This window comes from Pangasianodon hypophthalmus, chromosome 22 (genome assembly GCF_027358585.1).
Source record: "Pangasianodon hypophthalmus isolate fPanHyp1 chromosome 22, fPanHyp1.pri, whole genome shotgun sequence".
NCBI classification, from domain to species: domain Eukaryota; kingdom Metazoa; phylum Chordata; class Actinopteri; order Siluriformes; family Pangasiidae; genus Pangasianodon; species Pangasianodon hypophthalmus.
The window spans coordinates 1535834-1555833 of NC_069731.1; the positions used below are offsets into that span (position 1 = coordinate 1535834).

Below are 20000 nucleotides of genomic sequence, written 5' to 3' on the forward strand. Positions count from 1 at the left end.
TCCCCTTAACTCAGCGTCAGACTCAGGTAGGAGGCGTGGCCTGAAGTCAGAAGTGATTCGAAACATAATTTGATTTCCAGTTTGATTTGGATAGTTGATTAATCTGGAACATATCTGTCTTAAAAAAAAAAAAAAAGAAACAAAAAGAAAAAAAGTCATAATACAAACATGATGCAAATATTTTCAGTAAACAGTTTGACGTGACTTGGGGGAAGAAAAATCTCATCAGTGTTTTTATTTTAATTGTACTTCACTTCACAGGCAGCAGAGGACGCTAGAAAACATCAGACTGCTCCTTTAATACACTGAAACTGGGCTTCTGAGTGAGTGTGTGATGATTTAGACATGCAGTTAATTGTTAGCTACATTAGTCTCGCAGTTTGAGGCCAAAAATCAGGAAACTTCAGACAGCAAACATTTGTAGTTTGTTATTTTTGTTTTGTTAAACTGCTGCTTTAATCCACCTGAAGCCTTGGTGTGTTTATTTACACCCCACTGTGTGTGTATTGTGTTGCGCTGCACTTGTGCATTGTGTTATTTCACTAAGATCCTGAGATCAAACTTTTGACTCGACTTTAAAGGCAGTTCAGGGATGTGTTAGAGTGTGTGTGTGTGTGTGTGTGTGTGTGTGAGATGGTGTAGCAGCACTCGAGGTATGAAGCTGAGAAATCCCTCAGAGAGTGAACTCTCACATTCCCGTCTCAGCAGGAGAAGCTCAGAAGTGACGGTGACGTATTTCAGAGCAGGTGAATGTTCAGAGAACGCTGAATGTTGATTAGTTTTCTATAACAGCAGCTCTGACAGTAGTGCAGGTTTCTATCACAGGTTTATAATAACGCGCTCATTCTAATACATTATCGTTTCTATAGTAACGGCTCACTCACAGACTTGTATCCCGAACGCTTCACTTATAATAAATGAATTTAAAAAAAAGTGTGTAATCGTTGGTATGGTGATGGGCTCTGCATGGAGGTGTTTATTTAACATTTATGGAAGGAGTCTCCAGTGTCAGTGCTTTGTAGCAGTCAGAGGTGTGTTTTCTGACTCAGGAACGTTGGGCTGTAGGACTCCAGATGTTTGCTGCATTCACTCGGACTTGTCTCAGTCTTGTTCGTTGGTCTTGGTCTCGACAGAGAGTTTCTAAAAATAATGTTTATTAATAATGTGAATGAATGCTCTAAATGCTTTTCATGGTTTTCAGCCTTGATCTTTACTCGTTTTCCTTTAGACTCCGTATTTACTTTGACTCGTTTTCCTTTAGACTCCGTATTTACTTTGACTCGTTTTCCATTAGACTCCGTATTTACTTTGACTCGTTTTCCATTAGACTCCGTATTTACTCTGACTCACTTTCCTTTAGACTCCGTATTTACTTTGACTCGTTTTCCATTAGACTCCGTATTTACTCTGACTCACTTTCCTTTAGACTCCGTATTTACTCTGACTCACTTTCCTTTAGACTCCGTATTTACTCTGACTCGCTTTCCTTTAGACTCCGTATTTACTCTGACTCGCTTTCCATTAGACTCCATCTTTACTCTGACTTGATTTCCTTTGGACTGGATCTTTACTCTGACTCGCTTTCCTTTAGACTCCATATTTACTCTGACTCGCTTTCCTTTGGACTGGATCTTTACTCTGACTCGCTTTCCATTAGACTCCATCTTTACTCTGACTTGATTTCCTTTGGACTGGATCTTTACTCTGACTCGCTTTCCTTTAGACTCAGTCTTTACTCTGACTCGATTTCCTTTGGACTGGATCTTTACTCTGACTCGTTTTCCTTTAGACTCAGTCTTTACTCTGACTCGATTTCCTTTGGACTGGATCTTTACTCTGACTCGTTTTCCTTTAGACTCAGTCTTTACTCTGACTCGATTTCCTTTGGACTGGATCTTTACTCTGACTCGCTTTCCTTTAGATTCCATCTTTACTCTGACTCGATTTCCTTTGGACTGGATCTTTAGACTCCATCTTTACACTGACTCAGCCTCAGACTCAGTCATGACTTGATCTTGGCTAGTCCTGGTCTTGAACTTGAACAGCCCAACAGGAAAGTCTTCAGGACCGAGGAGTTTACACCTTGTTGTGACAAGAGAGAGGCTGGTGAGGGAACAACTGTTTATAGCTGCTATAATGTAAGTGAGAACAGGAACTAACTTGTTTTGTGGAAGTTCCACAACATTAAACATTAACATTAAACTACAGATAGATAGATAGATAGATAGATAGATAGATAGATAAAACCAACATTTTAACTGTTGGTAAACTGCTGTTGTATTAGAGGAACTGGAAGTTATTAAGGAACTGATTTCCAGTACAAGCGCCTACGTCTGTGTGAAAGCAGAATGATGGGACGTCACTCACACACAATCGCTCTCTCTATCTCTCTACTGGAATCCTGATGGTCACAATGTCCGTGTCCCTCGGCTCTGCACGCTCCGCTAAGGTCACTGTACCTTCACAAAGCAGGCTGTGTTGGTGTGCTGAGCCGGAGACAGACTCGTTCGTCCCTCAGGGTCACTTTCTCACACTCCTTTCTCTCAGCCGGCGACTCTACGGACCTCTCTTTCACTTCTCGCTAAAGAAGGAGCCATCTTTTCTAGACTGGAGCTTATAATCAGAGCTAGCTCACACTTTCTCACCTGTGCTCAATTTATTCATTAATTTATTTAAATTTGAATAAAACCCTTCACCCACTTTTCCATTATTTCTAGAGCGCTGTAATCTTCTACATTGTGTGATCTTGTTACACTTTTTCCACAATGAGGATCTGTTCAGTAAAAAAAAAAAAAAAGTGTCATAACTCTGTGAAGTTTGAAAGAACCCGTTAAAAGAACCTGGTTCAGGGCCTGTACTGAAAGAATGAAAGAAAGAAAGAAAGAAAGAAAGACCAGAACGGAAAAGGAAAGAAAGTAATAATGAAAGAGTGAAAAAAGCAAAGGAAAGAACAAAATAATAAAACAAACAAAGAAACAAAGAACATGGAAAGTTAAAAAAAAAAAAAAAAAGGAAAGAAAGAAGGGAAGGAACAAAGAAAGAAAGAAAGAAAGAAGGAGTGGATGTGAAGAAAGAAGGAAAAAAATAGACAACAAGAAAGAATAAATGAAGGAAAGAAGGAATGAAGGAAAGAAATAAAGAAGTGTAATGAAGTTAAATGTTGCGCGTTTTCAGGTGGAAGGTGTAACATCAGGGTGAGTCGCGTCTCAGCGTTGCTCTTAAAATTGTGCTGCATTCGTTAAGAAGCAGGAAGTTAGAATTTGAAAATTACGTCATTTCTGATTTCTTTGAGCTACAAAGTGGAAAAAAAACCTCACGGACGCCTCCATGTTTGTCGTTTGTGAGCCGCATGCTAGCCAGCTAACTGTGATGAGTGCTGCATATTTACTGCCGTACAGTCAGTGTTATAGATTTAACGAGTGAAAACGTCAGTTAAATATACGACAGTTTTTAAAGGTAAGTCGTGCTGCTGCGTTTACTGCTGATGCTCCGAGCGGCCATTTTGATTTGACGTCACTTGCTGAACTCGGAGTCGAGGAGACCGTCTCGGGTTGGTCGAGCGCGGCATGAAGCCCGGTGATGACACAGAGGTCATGTGACTCACCAGCAGGCCAGGATGCTGGCGGAGGTGAAGAGGATGATGGGAACTGGGTAGGAGGCGCAGAGCAGGCCGTGCCGGTAGAAGGCGGCCGAGATGTTCTGGCGGAGCCGCTCTCTGACCGACATCATCCTGGCGGTCGAAGGTCAAAGGTCAGCTCGCAGCCATCGGGCTCGTGTGTTCCAACTGGGCGGCACCGGAGTTCATCCGGGCACCTAACGCACACAAACACACACATTAACACACTAACACACACATCATTAGAGTCATTATAGCGTGTTTTATAACGCCGTAATGACATCAGCACTCTCGCAGCGCAGGTACGACTGCGTTATCTCCCAGTTGGATCGATCAGAGGGATCGATATGGAAATGTATCAGATGGAGATAAAGATAGAGAGCGCAGTCATCACCGTGGTAACCGCGCCCATCAGAAACACGCCTTTTATAAACGCTGAATAAAATAACGCACTAAAATTCTCTATTTCTAATCACAAAGTTTCTCCTCCTGCTTTATCCTTATAATAAACTCTTCACAAAACTTTCCTTCTTTCTTTTGTTCATTTTTTCTTCAAGCTGTCATTTGTTCCTTCATTCATTCGTTGTTTCTTTATGTTATTTATTCTTTCTTTCTTTCTCTTTTATTCTTTATTATCCTTTCCTTCCCTCCTTTCCTTCCTTCATTCTTGTTTTGGTTCTTTCATTCTTACTGTCGCATTTTCTTCCTACTTCCTTCTTTCTTTTCGCTTTCCTTTTCCCCTTCTTTCTATCTGTCTGTCTGTCTGTCTGTCTTTCTCTCCCTTCTTTTCTTTCCTTTTCCACCTTGTTTCTTTCTTTCTTTATGGTCGGAATTCCGGCAGGACTGGAATAATAAAATCCAGTCCTGCACACCTCTACTCTGCGCTACGCCCTTCTACATTCCACACTAAAGTGATCCTGTTCCAGCACACACACACACACACACACACACAGCAGCTTCTCACTCACACACTAGCTCTCTCTGTCTGTCTCACACACACACACACACACACACACACACAGCAGCTTCTCACTCACACACTAGCTCTCTCTCTGTCTCAAACACACACACACACTTAACAGCTCACTCACTGAAACACACGTTTATAAATTTAACCACATTTAGACAAATCAAACTCTTTGTGCATGTTGTGTATTTCACACCGGAAATAAAATAGTGTTGACCTTTTGTCAGTCAGTAACTTCGTCACGGTGTGTGTGTTTACAAAAAAAAAAAAAAAAAAACCCACACACACATGCATGAAACCCGTGTTTAACACGTGACAGACTGTCTGTTTCTTCACCGACGTGAACGATTACACAATAAGCATGAGAAAACCTGAGAAGCCAAATTCCCTTCAAGCAAAACAACAACAACAACAACAAAAACTTAAAGGACTATTTTATTTTAAATAATAATTTATCTTGTATACAAACTAACAAATCCTAGCAAAGTTTTGGTTTACTGCATTAAAAAAAAAAGAAAATGGCGTTAACCGTAAACCCTGCAGTAAAATTTTGCAAGATGAAATTATTTTAGTGTTTTGAACGTCGTCGCACAGAGAAGCTTGACAAAAAAACCCAAAAAAAACAACAATTTGCCAAAAGAAATAATAAACCGTCCAAAAACAATTTTAAAACATTGTGTGTGTCACATCCAGCATTTATTTTCCTTTTTTTCAATCGGGCCAAATCTCCAGAAGAGCTCATCTCGAAAAAATAGTCGTATGAGACTACTCAAACTGCAAATGTTTAATTACGAACTAACATACTAAGGAAGTAAGTAAGTAAAGAAGGAAGGAAGAAAGGAATTAATTTCCACTACAAACCCTGTAACTACACAGAGACGTTCTCCAAAATTCACGCCACTGAAGCCTCTACTTCCACATCAGCGAGCTGTCCATCCAAATCTCCCTAACCAATGAGAGTAAGCCGCTGTTAAGCCCCGCCCACACGAGAGCTTTGTGCCAGAAGCTCACGAAGCGTAAACGAAACTCTGGAAGTTTAGAAAACCGTTAACGAAGAGAGAACGCTGTTTATCTGAAGACCGTGTTAATGTTTCGCCCCTGAGGTCACGGTTTTCAGCTTCAGAGGATTTTTCTTCTTTCTCATTGTATATTTTTGATCATTTCTTGAAAACTTACACTCAGTACTTTTGGCACAAATTGAATTCCACAGTTTTCACACCAGGATTCTGTTCAAACACAATAAACACTGTGTGTGTGAAAGCAGCGTAAAAAATTCTCTCCTACAGAAAAAGAAAAAAAAAAACAAAGTCACCACAGTGTGGTCCACCATGTGTGGTTAATTATGGTGTTAATTATAGTGATGTTTGTGTGTGTGTGTGTGTGTGTGTGTGTGCGTGTGTGTGTGTGTTGGAGTGTTCGTTCCAGAGTTTAACGCTACACAAAACACCTCGCTGATGTTTCAGAGTAAATAACGAGGCTTCTTTAATATTACACAAAACATTAGTTACATACTGCAGCTTTAACCAGCGTTAATGCACACGACTTCACACTAACACCATCCTGCAGGTTCTCCACCACACACACAACATGCAAATCCAACACACACACACACACACACACACACGCACGCGCGCACACACGCACACACACACACACACACACGGATGTGGGACACTGACCAACATCGTCTCCGAGACATCACACCCTCCTCGTCCTCCTCCACCTCATCATCACACCCTCCACCTCATCATCATCATCACAACCTCCATCTCCTCCTCCTCATCATCATCATCATAACCTCCATCTCCTCCTCATCATCATCATCATAACTTCCATCTCCTCCTCATCATCATCACAACCTCCATCTCCTCCTCATCATCATCACAACCTCCATCTCCTCCTCATCATCATCACAACCTCCATCTCCTCATCATCATCACAACCTCCATCTCCTCGTCATCATCATCACAACCTCCATCTCCTCCTCATCATCATCATCACAACCTCCATCTCCTCCTCCTCATCATCACACCCTCCATCTCCTCCTCATCATCATCACAACCTCCATCTCCTCATCATCATCATCATCACACCCTCCATCTCCTCCTCCTCATCATCATCACAACCTCCATCTCTTCATCATCATCATCACAACCTCCATCTCCTCCTCCTCATCATCATCACACCCTCCATCTCCTCCTCCTCATCATCATCACACCCTCCATCTCCTCCTCATCATCATCATCACAACCTCCATCTCCTCCTCCTCATCATCATCAGACCCTCCATCTCCTCCTCATCATCATCATCACACCCTCCATCTCCTCCTCCTCATCATCATCACAACCTCCATCTCCTCCTCATCATCATCACAACCTCCATCTCCTCATCATCATCATCACAACCTCCATCTCCTCATCATCATCATCACAACCTCCATCTCCTCCTCCTCATCATCATCACACCCTCCATCTCCTCCTCCTCATCATCATCACACTGTCCATCTCCTCCTCCTCATCATCATACCCTCCATCTCCTCCTCCTCATCATCACACCCTCCATCTCCTCCTCATCATCATCACAACCTCCATCTCCTCATCATCATCATCATCATCACACCCTCCATCTCCTCCGCATCATCATCACACCCTCCATCTCCTCCTCCTCATCATCATCACACCCTCCATCTCCTCCTCATCATCATCACACCCTCCATCTCCTCCTCCTCATCATCATCACACCCTCCATCTCCTCCTCCTCATCATCATCACAACCTCCATCTCCTCCTCCTCATCACACCCTCCATCTCCTCATCATCATCATCACAACCTCCATCTCCTCCTCATCATCATCACAACCTCCATCTCCTCCTCCTCATCATCATCACAACCTCCATCTCCTCCTCCTCATCACACCCTCCATCACCTCATCATCATACCCTCCTTATCATCTTCCTCATCATAATCATACTCCCTCCTCCTCACACCCCTCCTCATCTTCCTCATTATCACACTTTCCATCTCCTCAACACCATCTTTCTCATCATCACACCCTCCTCCTCCGTCTACACACAACATGCAAATCCAACACCACATACACGGATGTGTGACACTGACCAACATCGTCTCCGAGACATCACACCCTCCATCTCCTCCTCCTCCTCCACATCACACCCTCCATCTCCTCCTCCTCCTCCACATCATCACACCCTCCATCTCCTCCTCCTCCTCCACATCACACCCTCCATCTCCTCCTCCTCCTCCTCCTCCACATCATCACACCCTCCATCTCCTCCTCCTCCTCCACATCACACCCTCCATCTCCTCCTCCTCCTCCACATCACACCCTCCATCTCCTCCTCCTCCTCCACATCACACCCTCCATCTCCTCCTCCTCCACATCACACCTTCCATCTCCTCCTCCTCCTCCACATCATCACACCCTCCATCTCTTCCTCCACATCACCACACCCTCCATCTCCTCCTCCTCCACATCACACCCTCCATCTCCTCCTCCTCCTCCACATCACACCCTCCATCTCCTCCTCCTCCTCCACATCACACCCTCCATCTCCTCCTCCTCCTCCACATCACACCCTCCATCTCCTCCTCCTCCTCCACATCATCACACCCTCCATCTCCTCCTTCTCCTCCACATCACACCCTCCATCTCCTCCTCCTCCACATCACACCCTCCATCTCCTCCTCCTCCTCCACATCATCACACCCTCCATCTCCTCCTCCTCCTCCACATCACACCCTCCATCTCCTCCTCCTCCTCCACATCACACCCTCCATCTCCTCCTCCTCCTCCACATCACACCCTCCATCTCCTCCTCCTCCTCCACATCATCACACCCTCCATCTCCTCCTTCTCCTCCACATCACACCCTCCATCTCCTCCTTCTCCTCCACATCACACCCTCCATCTCCTCCTCCTCCTCCACATCATCACACCCTCCATCTCCTCCTCCTCCTCCTCCTCCACATCATCACACCCTCCATCTCCTCCTCCTCCTCCTCCACATCATCACACCCTCCATCTCCTCCTCCTCCTCCTCCTCCACATCATCACACCCTCCATCTCCTCCTCCTCCACATCACACCCTCCATCTCCTCCTCCTCCTCCATGTCACACCCTCCATCTCCTCCTCCTCCTCCTCATCACAACCTCCATCTCCTCCTCCTCCTCCACATCACACCCTCCATCTCCTCCTCCTCCACATCACACCCTCCATCTCCTCCTCCTCCACATCACACCCTCCATCTCCTCCTCCTCCACATCACACCCTCCATCTCCTCCTCCTCCACATCACACCCTCCATCTCCTCCTCCTCCACATCACACCTTCCATCTCCTCCTCCTCCTCCTCCACATCATCACACCCTCCATCTCCTCCTCCTCCTCCACATCATCACACCCTCCATCTCCTCCTCCCCCTCCACATCACACCCTCCATCTCCTCCTCCTCCTCCACATCATCACACCCTCCATCTCCTCCTCCTCATCACACCCTCCATCTCCTCCTCCTCCTCCTCCACATCACACCCTCCATCTCCTCCTCCTCCTCCACATCACACCCTCCATCTCCTCCTCTTCCTCCTCCACATCATCACAGCCATCTCCATCTCCTCCTCCACATCATCACACCCTCCATCCCCTCCTCCTCATCACACCCTCCATCTCCTCCTCCTCCTCCTCCACATCACACCCTCCATCTCCTCCTCCTCCTCCACATCACACCCTCCATCTCCTCCTCTTCCTCCTCCACATCATCACAGCCATCTCCATCTCCTCCTCCACATCATCACACCCTCCATCCCCTCCTCCTCATCACACCCTCCATCTCCTCCTCCACATCATCACACCCTCCATCTCCTCCTCCTCCTCACACCCTCCATCTCCTCCTCCTCATCACACCCTCCATCTCCTCCTCCTCATCACACCCTCCATCTCCTCCTCCTCCACATCACACCCTCCATCTCCTCCTCCTCCTCCACATCACACCCTCCATATCCTCCTCCTCCTCCTCCACATCATCACACCCTCCTCCACATCATCACACCCTCCTCCTCCTCCTCCTCATCACACCCTCCATCTTCTCCTCCTCCTCATCACACCCTCCATATCCTCCTCCTCCTCTTCCACATCATCACACCTTCCTCCTCCTCCTCATCACACCCTCCTCCAGTCTTAAACTGCTGATTTAAACACCACAGCGCTGCTGAATTCTGCATTGTGATTGGTCAGAAGGTGTTGAATAATTTTCTAGAACAGCAGTTCTGACAGTAGTGCAGCTGCAAATCACAGGTTCATAATAATGTTTTAATCATTTTAATTATAACACATTATCGTTTCTATAGCAACAGCTCATTCACAAGGGCCTGTATGTGTGTAATCGTTGATTTTCTGTAAGGAGTCTCCAGTGTCAGCGCTCTGTAACAGTCAGAAGTAAAGCTGTAACTTTAAGTTTCCCAAGAAGTTTAGCAGTTTTTTCCAGAAACAGAACAAGCTGCATGTTTTATTAACTTCAAGAGAGAGGAAAAAAGCGAGGCTTTACATACGGTCACAACATTAGATGTAACCATAAACGGATAAAAAGTATGACATGTCACTTGTTCATCAATTTTAAAAAGTGTAATCGTTATAAAGTTGCATGGTTTAAGAGAAATAAAAACACTTCAGGACATGCTGTTCTTGGAAAATAATCAGCTTCATCACACACACACACACACACACACACACACACACACAGAGAGAGTTGATTATTTTACTACAACAGCACAACACACACACTGTGGTTTATTCCTAACTTACACAAAACACAGCAGTGAAACACACAAAGAGCTCTCTGACCATTGTGTTAAAAATGATTACTGATGTAAACAGATCACACAGTTCAACAGTTAATCATGTTTATGAACAACACAGTAACCTGAAGACTTTTTCCCCAGAGATTGTGCAGATTTTATTCCTTAAATAAAGTCGATGATGCAATGAGAAAGCAATCTCAGCTCCCTCAGTGCGGAAAGAAAAGAAATGCACGCATTTAAAAGCGAATAAATGAAATCTGGTGATAAAGAAATCAAACAAATGGATTTTTATTTGTTCATTTTAGCCATTCTGAGCTAATCCTACACCAGAAATAAACACACACACACACACACGCACACAAAACTAAATATAATGTTCAAACTCTGTTAGCTTTAATATAATTATAGCTGAATTTTATCAAAAAATCAAATTCAATATTCATTCATTTGTAATCCGTTCCCATGGTATTAGCTACTAAGCTAGCTAGCATAGAAACACTAGCCTGCTAATAAGCTAAGCAACAAACCGCTCTGTTTAAAGGCGTATTCTGTTGTTTAAACATCTCATTTTGTGATTTTTGAACCCAGAACACACTTTAAACACCAATTTATCTGTTAATTAAGAAGTATTTTTTTGAGAAACTGGACTTAAACCGCTTCCTCGCGGCTAAGATGGTTAGCATTAGCCAGTGTTAGCTACAGTAGCACTCATGCTTTCTTAAAGTGCACGAGCGATTAGGCAACAAAAATGTCACCAAATTCTGATCTTTTAAACTGCAGGAAAGTCAAACTCACCTGAAAAGCTTCTCTTCTTCCTATAGAAGCGATTTATTTCACAATCTGGACGATCTGTGCTGCAGCTTTGTGTTTTTTTTGTTTTTTAATAAAACAGGATATTAAAGCACACAGTCGAATATATGCACTATTTTGACAGATTCAAGTTAGCTGTGTGTGTGTGTGTGTGTGTGTGTGTGTGTGTGTGTAACATGAACCCACAACTTCAACCTGCTTTCTATAAAACACACACAAACTCCGCCATCTTGTGGTCACTAAAGAAACAGATCGCTTTTTGTCAGTGAATCAGATCATTCGACTCAGAGTCGACTCTTTTTTTTTTTGATGAGCTGAGCCAAGTGATCTGATTCAAGTGCCTCTTTTCAGTGACTCAAATCATTTGACTCAGAGTCGACTCGGATTCATGTGCTGAGCCAAGAGATCTGATTCACTGAAAAGAATCAAATTTTTCTTTAGCGACGATTTGCTCTTTTCAGTGAATCTTGTCATTTAACTCAGAGTCGACTCTTTTTAATGAGCTGAGCCGAGTGATCTGATTCACAGAAAAGAGGCAACTGTTACTTTAGCGAGTTTGCTCTTTCAGTAAATGATATAATTTGACTCAGAGTCGACTGTTTCTGATGAGCTGAGCCAAGTGATCTGATTCAGGTACCTCTTTTCAGTGAATCAAATCATTTGATTCAGAGTCGATTCGTATTGATGTGCTGAGCCAAATGATTTGATTCACTGAAAAGAGGCAACTGTTACTTTAGCGAGTTTGTTCTTTCTGTAAACGATATAAGTTGACTCAGAGGCGATTCTGTTTGATAACCTGAGTCACTTGATCTGAGTCATTTGCCTCTTTTCAGTGAATCAAATCATTTGACTTAGAATCGACTCGGATTCATGTGCTGAGCCAAGAGATCTGATTCACTGAAAAGAGGCAAATCTTTCTTTAGCGACGATTTGCTATTTTCAGTGAATCATGTCATTTAACTCAGAGTTGACTCTGTTTAATTAGCTGAGCCAAGTGATCTGATTCAGTTCTTTCAATTCAGTATAGATTAATTGATTCAAAAGGGATTCAACAGATTCACTTTCTATTGTACTATAAAATTTCCTTAGTCCTTTTCTGCATCTCTGTCTAAACTAAATTAAAATTAATTTTATTGATAAAACATTTACTTCTGCAGAGCTTTGCTAAATTATTAATTTTTAAATTTGTTTAAATTTTTAAATTGGAAATGTTATTTTTTTATGTTTTTCTTTCAGATTAGATATAAACTCTTTTACATACTTCAACACAACAAATTAAGATCATTATAATTTCTTGAATAAAAAAATGACTGACGCAATCAGGCACGAGAAATTAATCCAACATGGATACCCCTGATGATCTTGTCCAAATCTGAAGGAGCATCGCACATGTCCTCCAATAATTCTGTTCACCGGATGACAGTAGAAATTTGTTTAATAACACGATATCATTGAAAACTGTAAGGAAATGTTGGCCAAATATATTTGTATGAAAACCTTAAAGATGTTTGAGAGCCATCAGAGTCCGAGTAACACAGTGAGTCCTCCATCATCACCATCATCACCATCATCACCATCATCATCATCATCATCATCAGTCTTCATGGTGAACTGTTAAAGCACGGCGCTCGAGGTTCCCGGTGCAAAGAAGGACGCACCTTTATCATAAACTTTGTACTGAAAGATCTTTCTCTGGCTCTGCACGTTCTCTCCTGTTCCTCTCCACCAAATCTCCACCTGAAGAACATCACAGACGTTCATAAATAACTCTAAGCGACGGGGCGGTGTGATGAAGTAGAGCTTGGAGATTATCATCACTCTAAAGTTGATTATTTTTCTATAACAGCAAGTGTTTCATTTCCTCTTACACCACAGCAGTTTACCAACAATTACAATTTTTATTCAGTAACCAAAAACACAACATGTTGGATGCAACGTTTTTTATCCGTTTGTAGTTACGTTTAATGTTATGGACCGTCCCGTCCATGAAACAAGTTAGTTCCTCATCTCACTTTTCTCTCTCTCTTGAAGTTAATAAGACAAGAAAATGCAGCTTGTCATGTTAACCAGAAACATACGTGTAATGTTTAAACTCTTCTGTCCTGAAGATGTTGGAAAACATTACAAAAAGATTACAGCTTTACCTCTGACTGTTACAAAGCACTGACACTGGAGACTCCTTCCATAAACATTAAACAAATTACAGAAAACTCCACCATATCAACGATGACGCACATTTTTTAATCCGTTTATTGAAGCGTCCGCCGTACGAGTCCCTGTGAACGAGCTGTTACTATAGAAACGATTACGTATTATTTTAAGTAGCGCATTAATATAAACCTGTGAGCTGCTGCTATAGAAATCTAATCAACACCTTCTGACCAATCACAATCCAGAAGTGAACTGTAGGAGGTGAAGTGTGTGATGACGTCGTCACCTTGTGTGTGTGTGTGTGTGTGTGTGTGTGTGTGTGTTCGTACCTGGCCGTGGATGTCCCTGCAGTAACCGGTCTGAAGCCCCTTCACACTCAGAGACAGAGTGCACTGATGAGTCAGAGCCCGCAGGAGACGGCTCGAGCTCTCATCATCATCATCATCATCTTCCTCCTCATCCTCATCGTCACAGCGCACCAGAGTTACAACAGAGCCCTGAACACCAAACACACACACACACACACACACTCTGTTGAGATTCCCTGCAAATAGCAGTTTAATCTGAGCTACTAACCCCAGCTCGTGTGTGTGTGTGTGTGTGTGAGATGAACACACACCTGGAGCCGGGAGCAGATGGCGGCCTGACAGTAGTGTGTGAAGTCCAGAACGGCTCTGACGCTGACGCCCAAACTCAGCAACACACTGAGATCATCCACAATCAGCACCGGGGGAGAGCTCGAGTCTGCCTCGGCCTGACTCAGAGAGGCACACACAAACTCAAACAGAGCTCTGAGCTCCGGGACTGGGGACCTGAACACACACACACGCGCACACACACACACACACAGAATGCCACCATGATAATTGTGCACAGGGAGGGATCGTCACAGTAATGTCTGAAGCAGATTTAAAAAACAACAGACAGACACTCAGGCTGATTGACAGGCAGACAGATAGACAGATAGACAGATAGATAGATAGATAGATAGATAGATAGATAGATAGGACAAATGGACAGATACTGATGGTCTGCCTGTCTACTGTAAGAGTTAGATACTGAAATAAATAAGCAGAAAGACAGAGAGTTAACAAAAAAATAAGACACAGACAAACAGACACACAGTGTAGTGTATATTATGAGTAACAATAGACAGATAATAAAAATACAAGCAGTAATAAATGCAGAAAAGCACAGTGAGTGAAAGAGGAAGTGTGTGTGTGTGTGTGTGTGTGTGTGAGAGAGACCTGAGATAGTCAAACAGCTGCGCTACATCACTGCTGCTCTCATTGAGCATCACCGCAGCCGAGGCCTTCAGAGCTTCTACAAACACCAGCTGACCTTTCTCTCTCGCCTGCACCAGATTTACTCCCTGTAACACACACACGCACACACGCAAGCACGCACACACGCAAGCACGCACACACGCAAGCACGCACAAATATTTATTAATATAAGTATCTATTTCAGCATTAATAATAAATAATTATGCACATGAAGCCCTGAAGTCTTTACTGTCATTCGCTCTGACAGTAAAAAGCGATTTGCCTTAACGATATATTTGATATTTTATGATATTTTACATGCCGATGTGTAAAATATCACCTACATGAAAACGGCGGAGGAATAAAATGAAAAGCTCGACTCACCAGCCTTTGAGCCACAGCGCTGTAGTGACTGAACGACTGAACCAGGCCCACAAAACACACTTTACAGCCAGCTGGACAAAAAAATAACACAACACCACAACACAACAACACAACAACGTCCATTTTAAATTGAGCTCTTAATTCTAAATAAAGTACATTTATACTTCATCACTATTCCAGAGATAAACACATTAATGTGAGATTTCACACACATTACACAACACACAACACAACAACAACATACACAACACACACCCAAACAATACACAACTTACACAACAATAACTCACAAATAACAATAACACACCACATACACAACAAAATATCTCATATACACACAACACACACACAGACAATACATAACTCATACAACTCACAAATGATAACAATACACCACATACACAACGTAACTCACATACACACAAACAATTCCAGAAAAAAACTAGAAAAGGTTATCACGATACCCGAGATATCTCAGAAAAGTATATTTATCACAATATAATTTATCAGTATATTTATCATCATATCGCTCAAATCCCAACACTGTTTTACACTGATTTTTATTTTTATCTATTATTTATTTTCATTTATTATTATTATACAGTATTTACCCTTCAGATAAAAGCTGAGGAAGTGATGGAGGAGGAATGAGGCATCTGCGTTCCTGTCTGACAGCAGGATAAATTCTCTCTACACACACACACACACACACACACACACACACAGATAAAATCCCATCACACTCCATTATAATTCTAATAATTAATCAGTATTATAATATCCCTGAACAAGACATAAGCGCAGGAGTTAATGTACCTGAGTGACGTCATCAGGGCTGGTGTTGAGAATGCTGTTCAGCTCTGCAAACATTTCTCACTCTCTCTCTCTCACACACACACACACACACACACACACACACACACACACGAACTCGGGACCAAGCAGAAACACACTTAAACACCTGATTAATATAATCACACAAACACAGAGAGAGAAAAATAGAATTAGCTTCATTTTTTTAGCGATAAAAACACACATAAATAAAAATTATGTCCATAAATTATGTGTTGTACCTGTTTACATGTGGACTATAAAGCCAGCCTGTAACACAACACAATAAAATTATATCCAAGAAATTTCAGCACAAACACACAAACACACACACGTTTCTGCTTCTTCTTCTTCGGCGTTAATATCTTCAACACTTTACCTGCACATGCTGCCATCTGCTGCCATCTGCAGGTCATACCGGGAACTGCATCAATCAACTACACAGCGCTGCTGAATTCTGGATTCTGATTGGTCAGAAGGTGTTGATTAATTAATTTTTTATAACAGCAGCTCTGACAATAGTGCAGCTCATTCACAGGGACTTGTACGACAGATAAAAACAGTAGTTAAGTTTATATATAAATATATATACAGTACTGTGCAAAAGTCTTGGCACCCCATATATTTTCTTTTAGTGCAAACTTTGTTATAGATGTTTATTTTCTGACTTCTACATTATTGATTCAGCACAAAAACGTTTTAGATTCCAAACATTAGTTTTCCAGCACAGAATGAAATGTTACAGAAAAATGTTTGTATGTCAGTAAAGAAAGCAGCAGATTCCATAAGAGACACTTTTCAGATAAAAACATAATGAAGGCTGCTGGGTTTCGCTGCAGAAATAAGAAGCGAGTCGACAGTCAAAGTCTCCAGAAGAACTGTGGCTGCTTCTGCAAGATGCTCAGTAACACTTCCAGCTCATTTCCTTATAAAACTGCACACACTGCACCTCAGATACTGCTTTATTTTAAAAGTGAAGGATCATCACATTAAATATTGACTTTGTTTCATTTATTACTGTTTACTGCTCTTTATAGTATTTTTCAAATGTAGAAACATTTAATTTCATTATTTTTGAAGGCATCTTTGCTCTACAGCATTTCTTTGCATGTGCCTAAGACTTTTGCAAAGTACTGTATATATACTTTTTTTTTTTTTTTTTTTTGAAAAGGCATCAAATCACAAACTAGGAGAAAGGCACATAAACAGAGGGATGTTGCACCCCCTTAAATGCATCTGCCCACTACACATTACTTCACTACCATTAATTAATGGCTAATAAGGGCAACAACATATATCTCTTATCTTCTTCATGCATTATCTCACCAAATATGAGCTGTATGTTTGGACATGGAAGCTGTTGTAAAGCTTTAGAGCTGAGCTTAACCTAACACATCAGCGTAAAACAAGTTACTCTACAGCGCTCACTTCACAAAGTGGCAATGGCAGTGTAGTGCTTGGGCCCGCCATCGCTGCTTGCAGCTATATTTATAAATTTAGGTTTAAAGTGGAATTTTATCATCCGCATCATTTTTTTGAATGAAGATGGGATCTGTGAAGTGACACCAAACTGGGCTGAGAAACAAAATGATCCCGCTTGTCCCAGACAGCTGATCCGATAGCGTTCCAGTGATTAGCTCTACAGTAAAGTTTACGTCTATAGAGTACCGCAAGCTCCACTGGGTCCTGGTACAAAACTAAACAAGCAAACTTCAGACTGCAGAGAGACATCAGAGACCAGATTTAATCCTAGTGCACCTTTAATTAAATATATATAATGCATTAGACAAAGTGATGTGTGAAGGTTTGGCATCAAAACTAGCTGAACAGAGGATTTGGCTGAGGCTCTTCTGTCGAATTGATTGATCTGTAAGTCCATAAATTCAGATCTGAGAGTCTACTGGAAAAAGGAAGTACAATACAGACATGATTATATAATTTTCATAACAATATTAACCGCTGTTGCTTTTACATTCTCTGATAAGGCAGATGCAAGATGGTGGTATTCATGTCCACTCCTTTCTTCCCCAGCTTAAGGCAGGCGATCCATTCCACGTGGAATTTACAAAGCTACAGAGTTAATGCTCAAAAATGTGAATTAACAACAACAACAACAAAATAAAAACCTAAAATAAATGTGGCACAGCTCAGAGGCGAGTCATTTTTACTTGGTCCCACTCCACTAGGTCATGATATCACTGCGTGTCAGATGAATGTTCACTAGGCACGTGCCGATATTCGATTACACAATATTTAATATGTACAATATGATTAGTGTGGACACTTCAAAATATTTTTTTTGTGAGGAGACTGCTCCAGGATAAAGCTGTCTACTAAAGTCTCTTACTTTAGGTATAATTCTGATCACAAATAAAGAGTTCTGAAAAAAAGAAGAAAAAAAAAAACATGGCCGACAAAACCTCACTCCGATTGCTGAATAACGTTTTTGCAATTTCGCAATGCAGTGTTTAAAGGAATCTTGTAAATTTTGACCTTTTTCAACATGCGAAGTCATACATAAGACACTCAAATTTCAGGGGATTAATGTTGTGAGAATAAATATAGCTAATGCCTGAAGCTAAAAATGTAGCTAGCTAGCACACAGCATTAAAAGTCATTTATATGGACATTGTAAAGGCACAGTGATCATGGAAATGAGACGAAATGATCAAAAACATCAACATTTTCCTCAGATGTGCTGGTTAATTTCCAAGAAAAGACTTTCTAAGACTAAAATTCACTGTAAAAGTATTAACCGCTAACTGAACTTCCACCATATTGAAAAATGTCAGTGTTATCAAAAATTTAAACATAGCGATATCACGATATTATTGCAAAATGTGATACAATTTGGGCAATTTATCATGACAAACATTTCATATCGGCACATGTCCACCTTTTAGCAGGCACTCGACTACATAAAACGTTTCAGTAAAATCAAAATGGACAAAGTAATAAAATGAGACAAAAAGAAAATGGCAGACATTAAATAAACATTAAACCATTAAACCATTATTATATCCCAGTCTCTGGTTGAGGTCTGTACCTTATTAGCTTTATAAATGCACGAATGAATATAAATGCAACGCGGCTAACCCGGCAAACACGGCTAGCCGCGTTCAAATCCTGGTTTTAAACGCGCCCACGTTACGTGGCAAAACAGAAGCAATAAAACAAAAACTATACAGCACTCGATTGGCCATCTACAGCATCTACAATGCTGAAGCAACTTCATTATTTATTTATCAAGCTAGCTAATTAGCAGGTTAGCAAGCTAATGTGACTGAACTGAGTGTGTTGTTCTTGCTGCTGAGGTTCAGGTTGTTGTTCTTGAAATAGCCTTGTTCTGCAAGTGGCCACTCGTGTGATATTAAATCATTATAAACACAATAAAGGCCAAAAATGAAAGGTACACTTTCTGTTTCAAAGTTTAAAGTTTAAACATGTGATTCTGATGGTCACACATCTCCAGATTTGATCTGATAAGCGTTTATGTATAAATGGTGTTATGCAGTTTGAACTATGTTAATTCCATGGCTCTAAGCTTTCAGACTTGGCAACCCTAAAGAGAAATAATGCGTAGTTCAGATGAAGCAGATTAATTATAATCTCTTTATAAATCATGTCCTTCGTAGTGATGGCTGACATTTTCACTGCTGATCTGCTGCTCAATCTGGCTGAACAGAGTTTTATATCACTTTCTAATTGAACATAATTTTAGTAGTAATGATACAGTAGTGTTAGATTTGGCACTTCATTGTAGGCCTGTTTAATCTTTTTTTTTAATTCAGTCAAAGGTTTCATCCTTTTATCTCTTCTGGCCCCAAAAAAACTTTTTTTTCCCCACAATTGACCAAAAATCTGTTACATCCCTAATAATTACAGTTAACTGATTGTCTAATGTTAGCTAAGTCGAACATACGCTGATTTTATTTCATATTAATGAACTCAAAACATTCTCCATGCACAGTGACAGAAAGCCGAGATGAGACGAGCCGAGACGAGCCGAGCGCATCGGCTGAAAGATCGCTAATGTGAGATGAGAGAAAGGGGGCGTGGCTTCCAGCGAGTCAACTATTTCAAAACACCTACGCGGCTGTCAGTCATCCATGTCGACTGATTTATCTGTCATTTTTATTGAGAGGAAAAATGAAGACTTGGCGT

The 20000-nt window shown here is 41.6% G+C and overlaps 3 protein-coding genes across 3 annotated transcripts in view; all 3 read right to left on the reverse strand.

Moving 5' to 3' along the window:
- Window positions 1-11328, reverse strand: part of scap (SREBF chaperone) — a 32266-nt gene extending 20938 nt beyond the window's left edge. The window contains exons 1-2 of the mRNA XM_034298080.2: window positions 11191-11328; window positions 3605-3813 (exon numbers count right to left, since the gene is read on the reverse strand). Coding sequence (XP_034153971.1) covers window positions 3605-3729 — 125 coding nt within the window. The 5' untranslated portion in view covers window positions 3730-3813; window positions 11191-11328. The remainder of the gene's footprint in view (window positions 1-3604; window positions 3814-11190) is intronic.
- On the reverse strand, window positions 10369-16223 carry elp6 (elongator acetyltransferase complex subunit 6). The gene is made up of 8 exons (XM_034298082.2): window positions 16079-16223; window positions 15822-15966; window positions 15617-15695; window positions 15006-15076; window positions 14604-14728; window positions 13976-14168; window positions 13686-13853; window positions 10369-12942 (listed from the first exon to the last, which is right to left on the reverse strand). The coding sequence occupies exons 2-8, from the start codon at window positions 15873-15875 to the stop codon at window positions 12820-12822; spliced, it is 813 nt and encodes a 270-aa protein (XP_034153973.1). The 5' UTR covers window positions 15876-15966; window positions 16079-16223; the 3' UTR covers window positions 10369-12819.
- Window positions 16224-17578: 1355 nt separating this feature from the next.
- Window positions 17579-20000, reverse strand: part of sacm1lb (SAC1 like phosphatidylinositide phosphatase b) — an 11523-nt gene continuing 9101 nt past the window's right edge. The window contains exon 20 of the mRNA XM_026924586.3: window positions 17579-20000. This exon is cut by the window's right edge and continues 1226 nt beyond it. The gene's annotated coding sequence lies outside the window, so the exon portion shown is untranslated.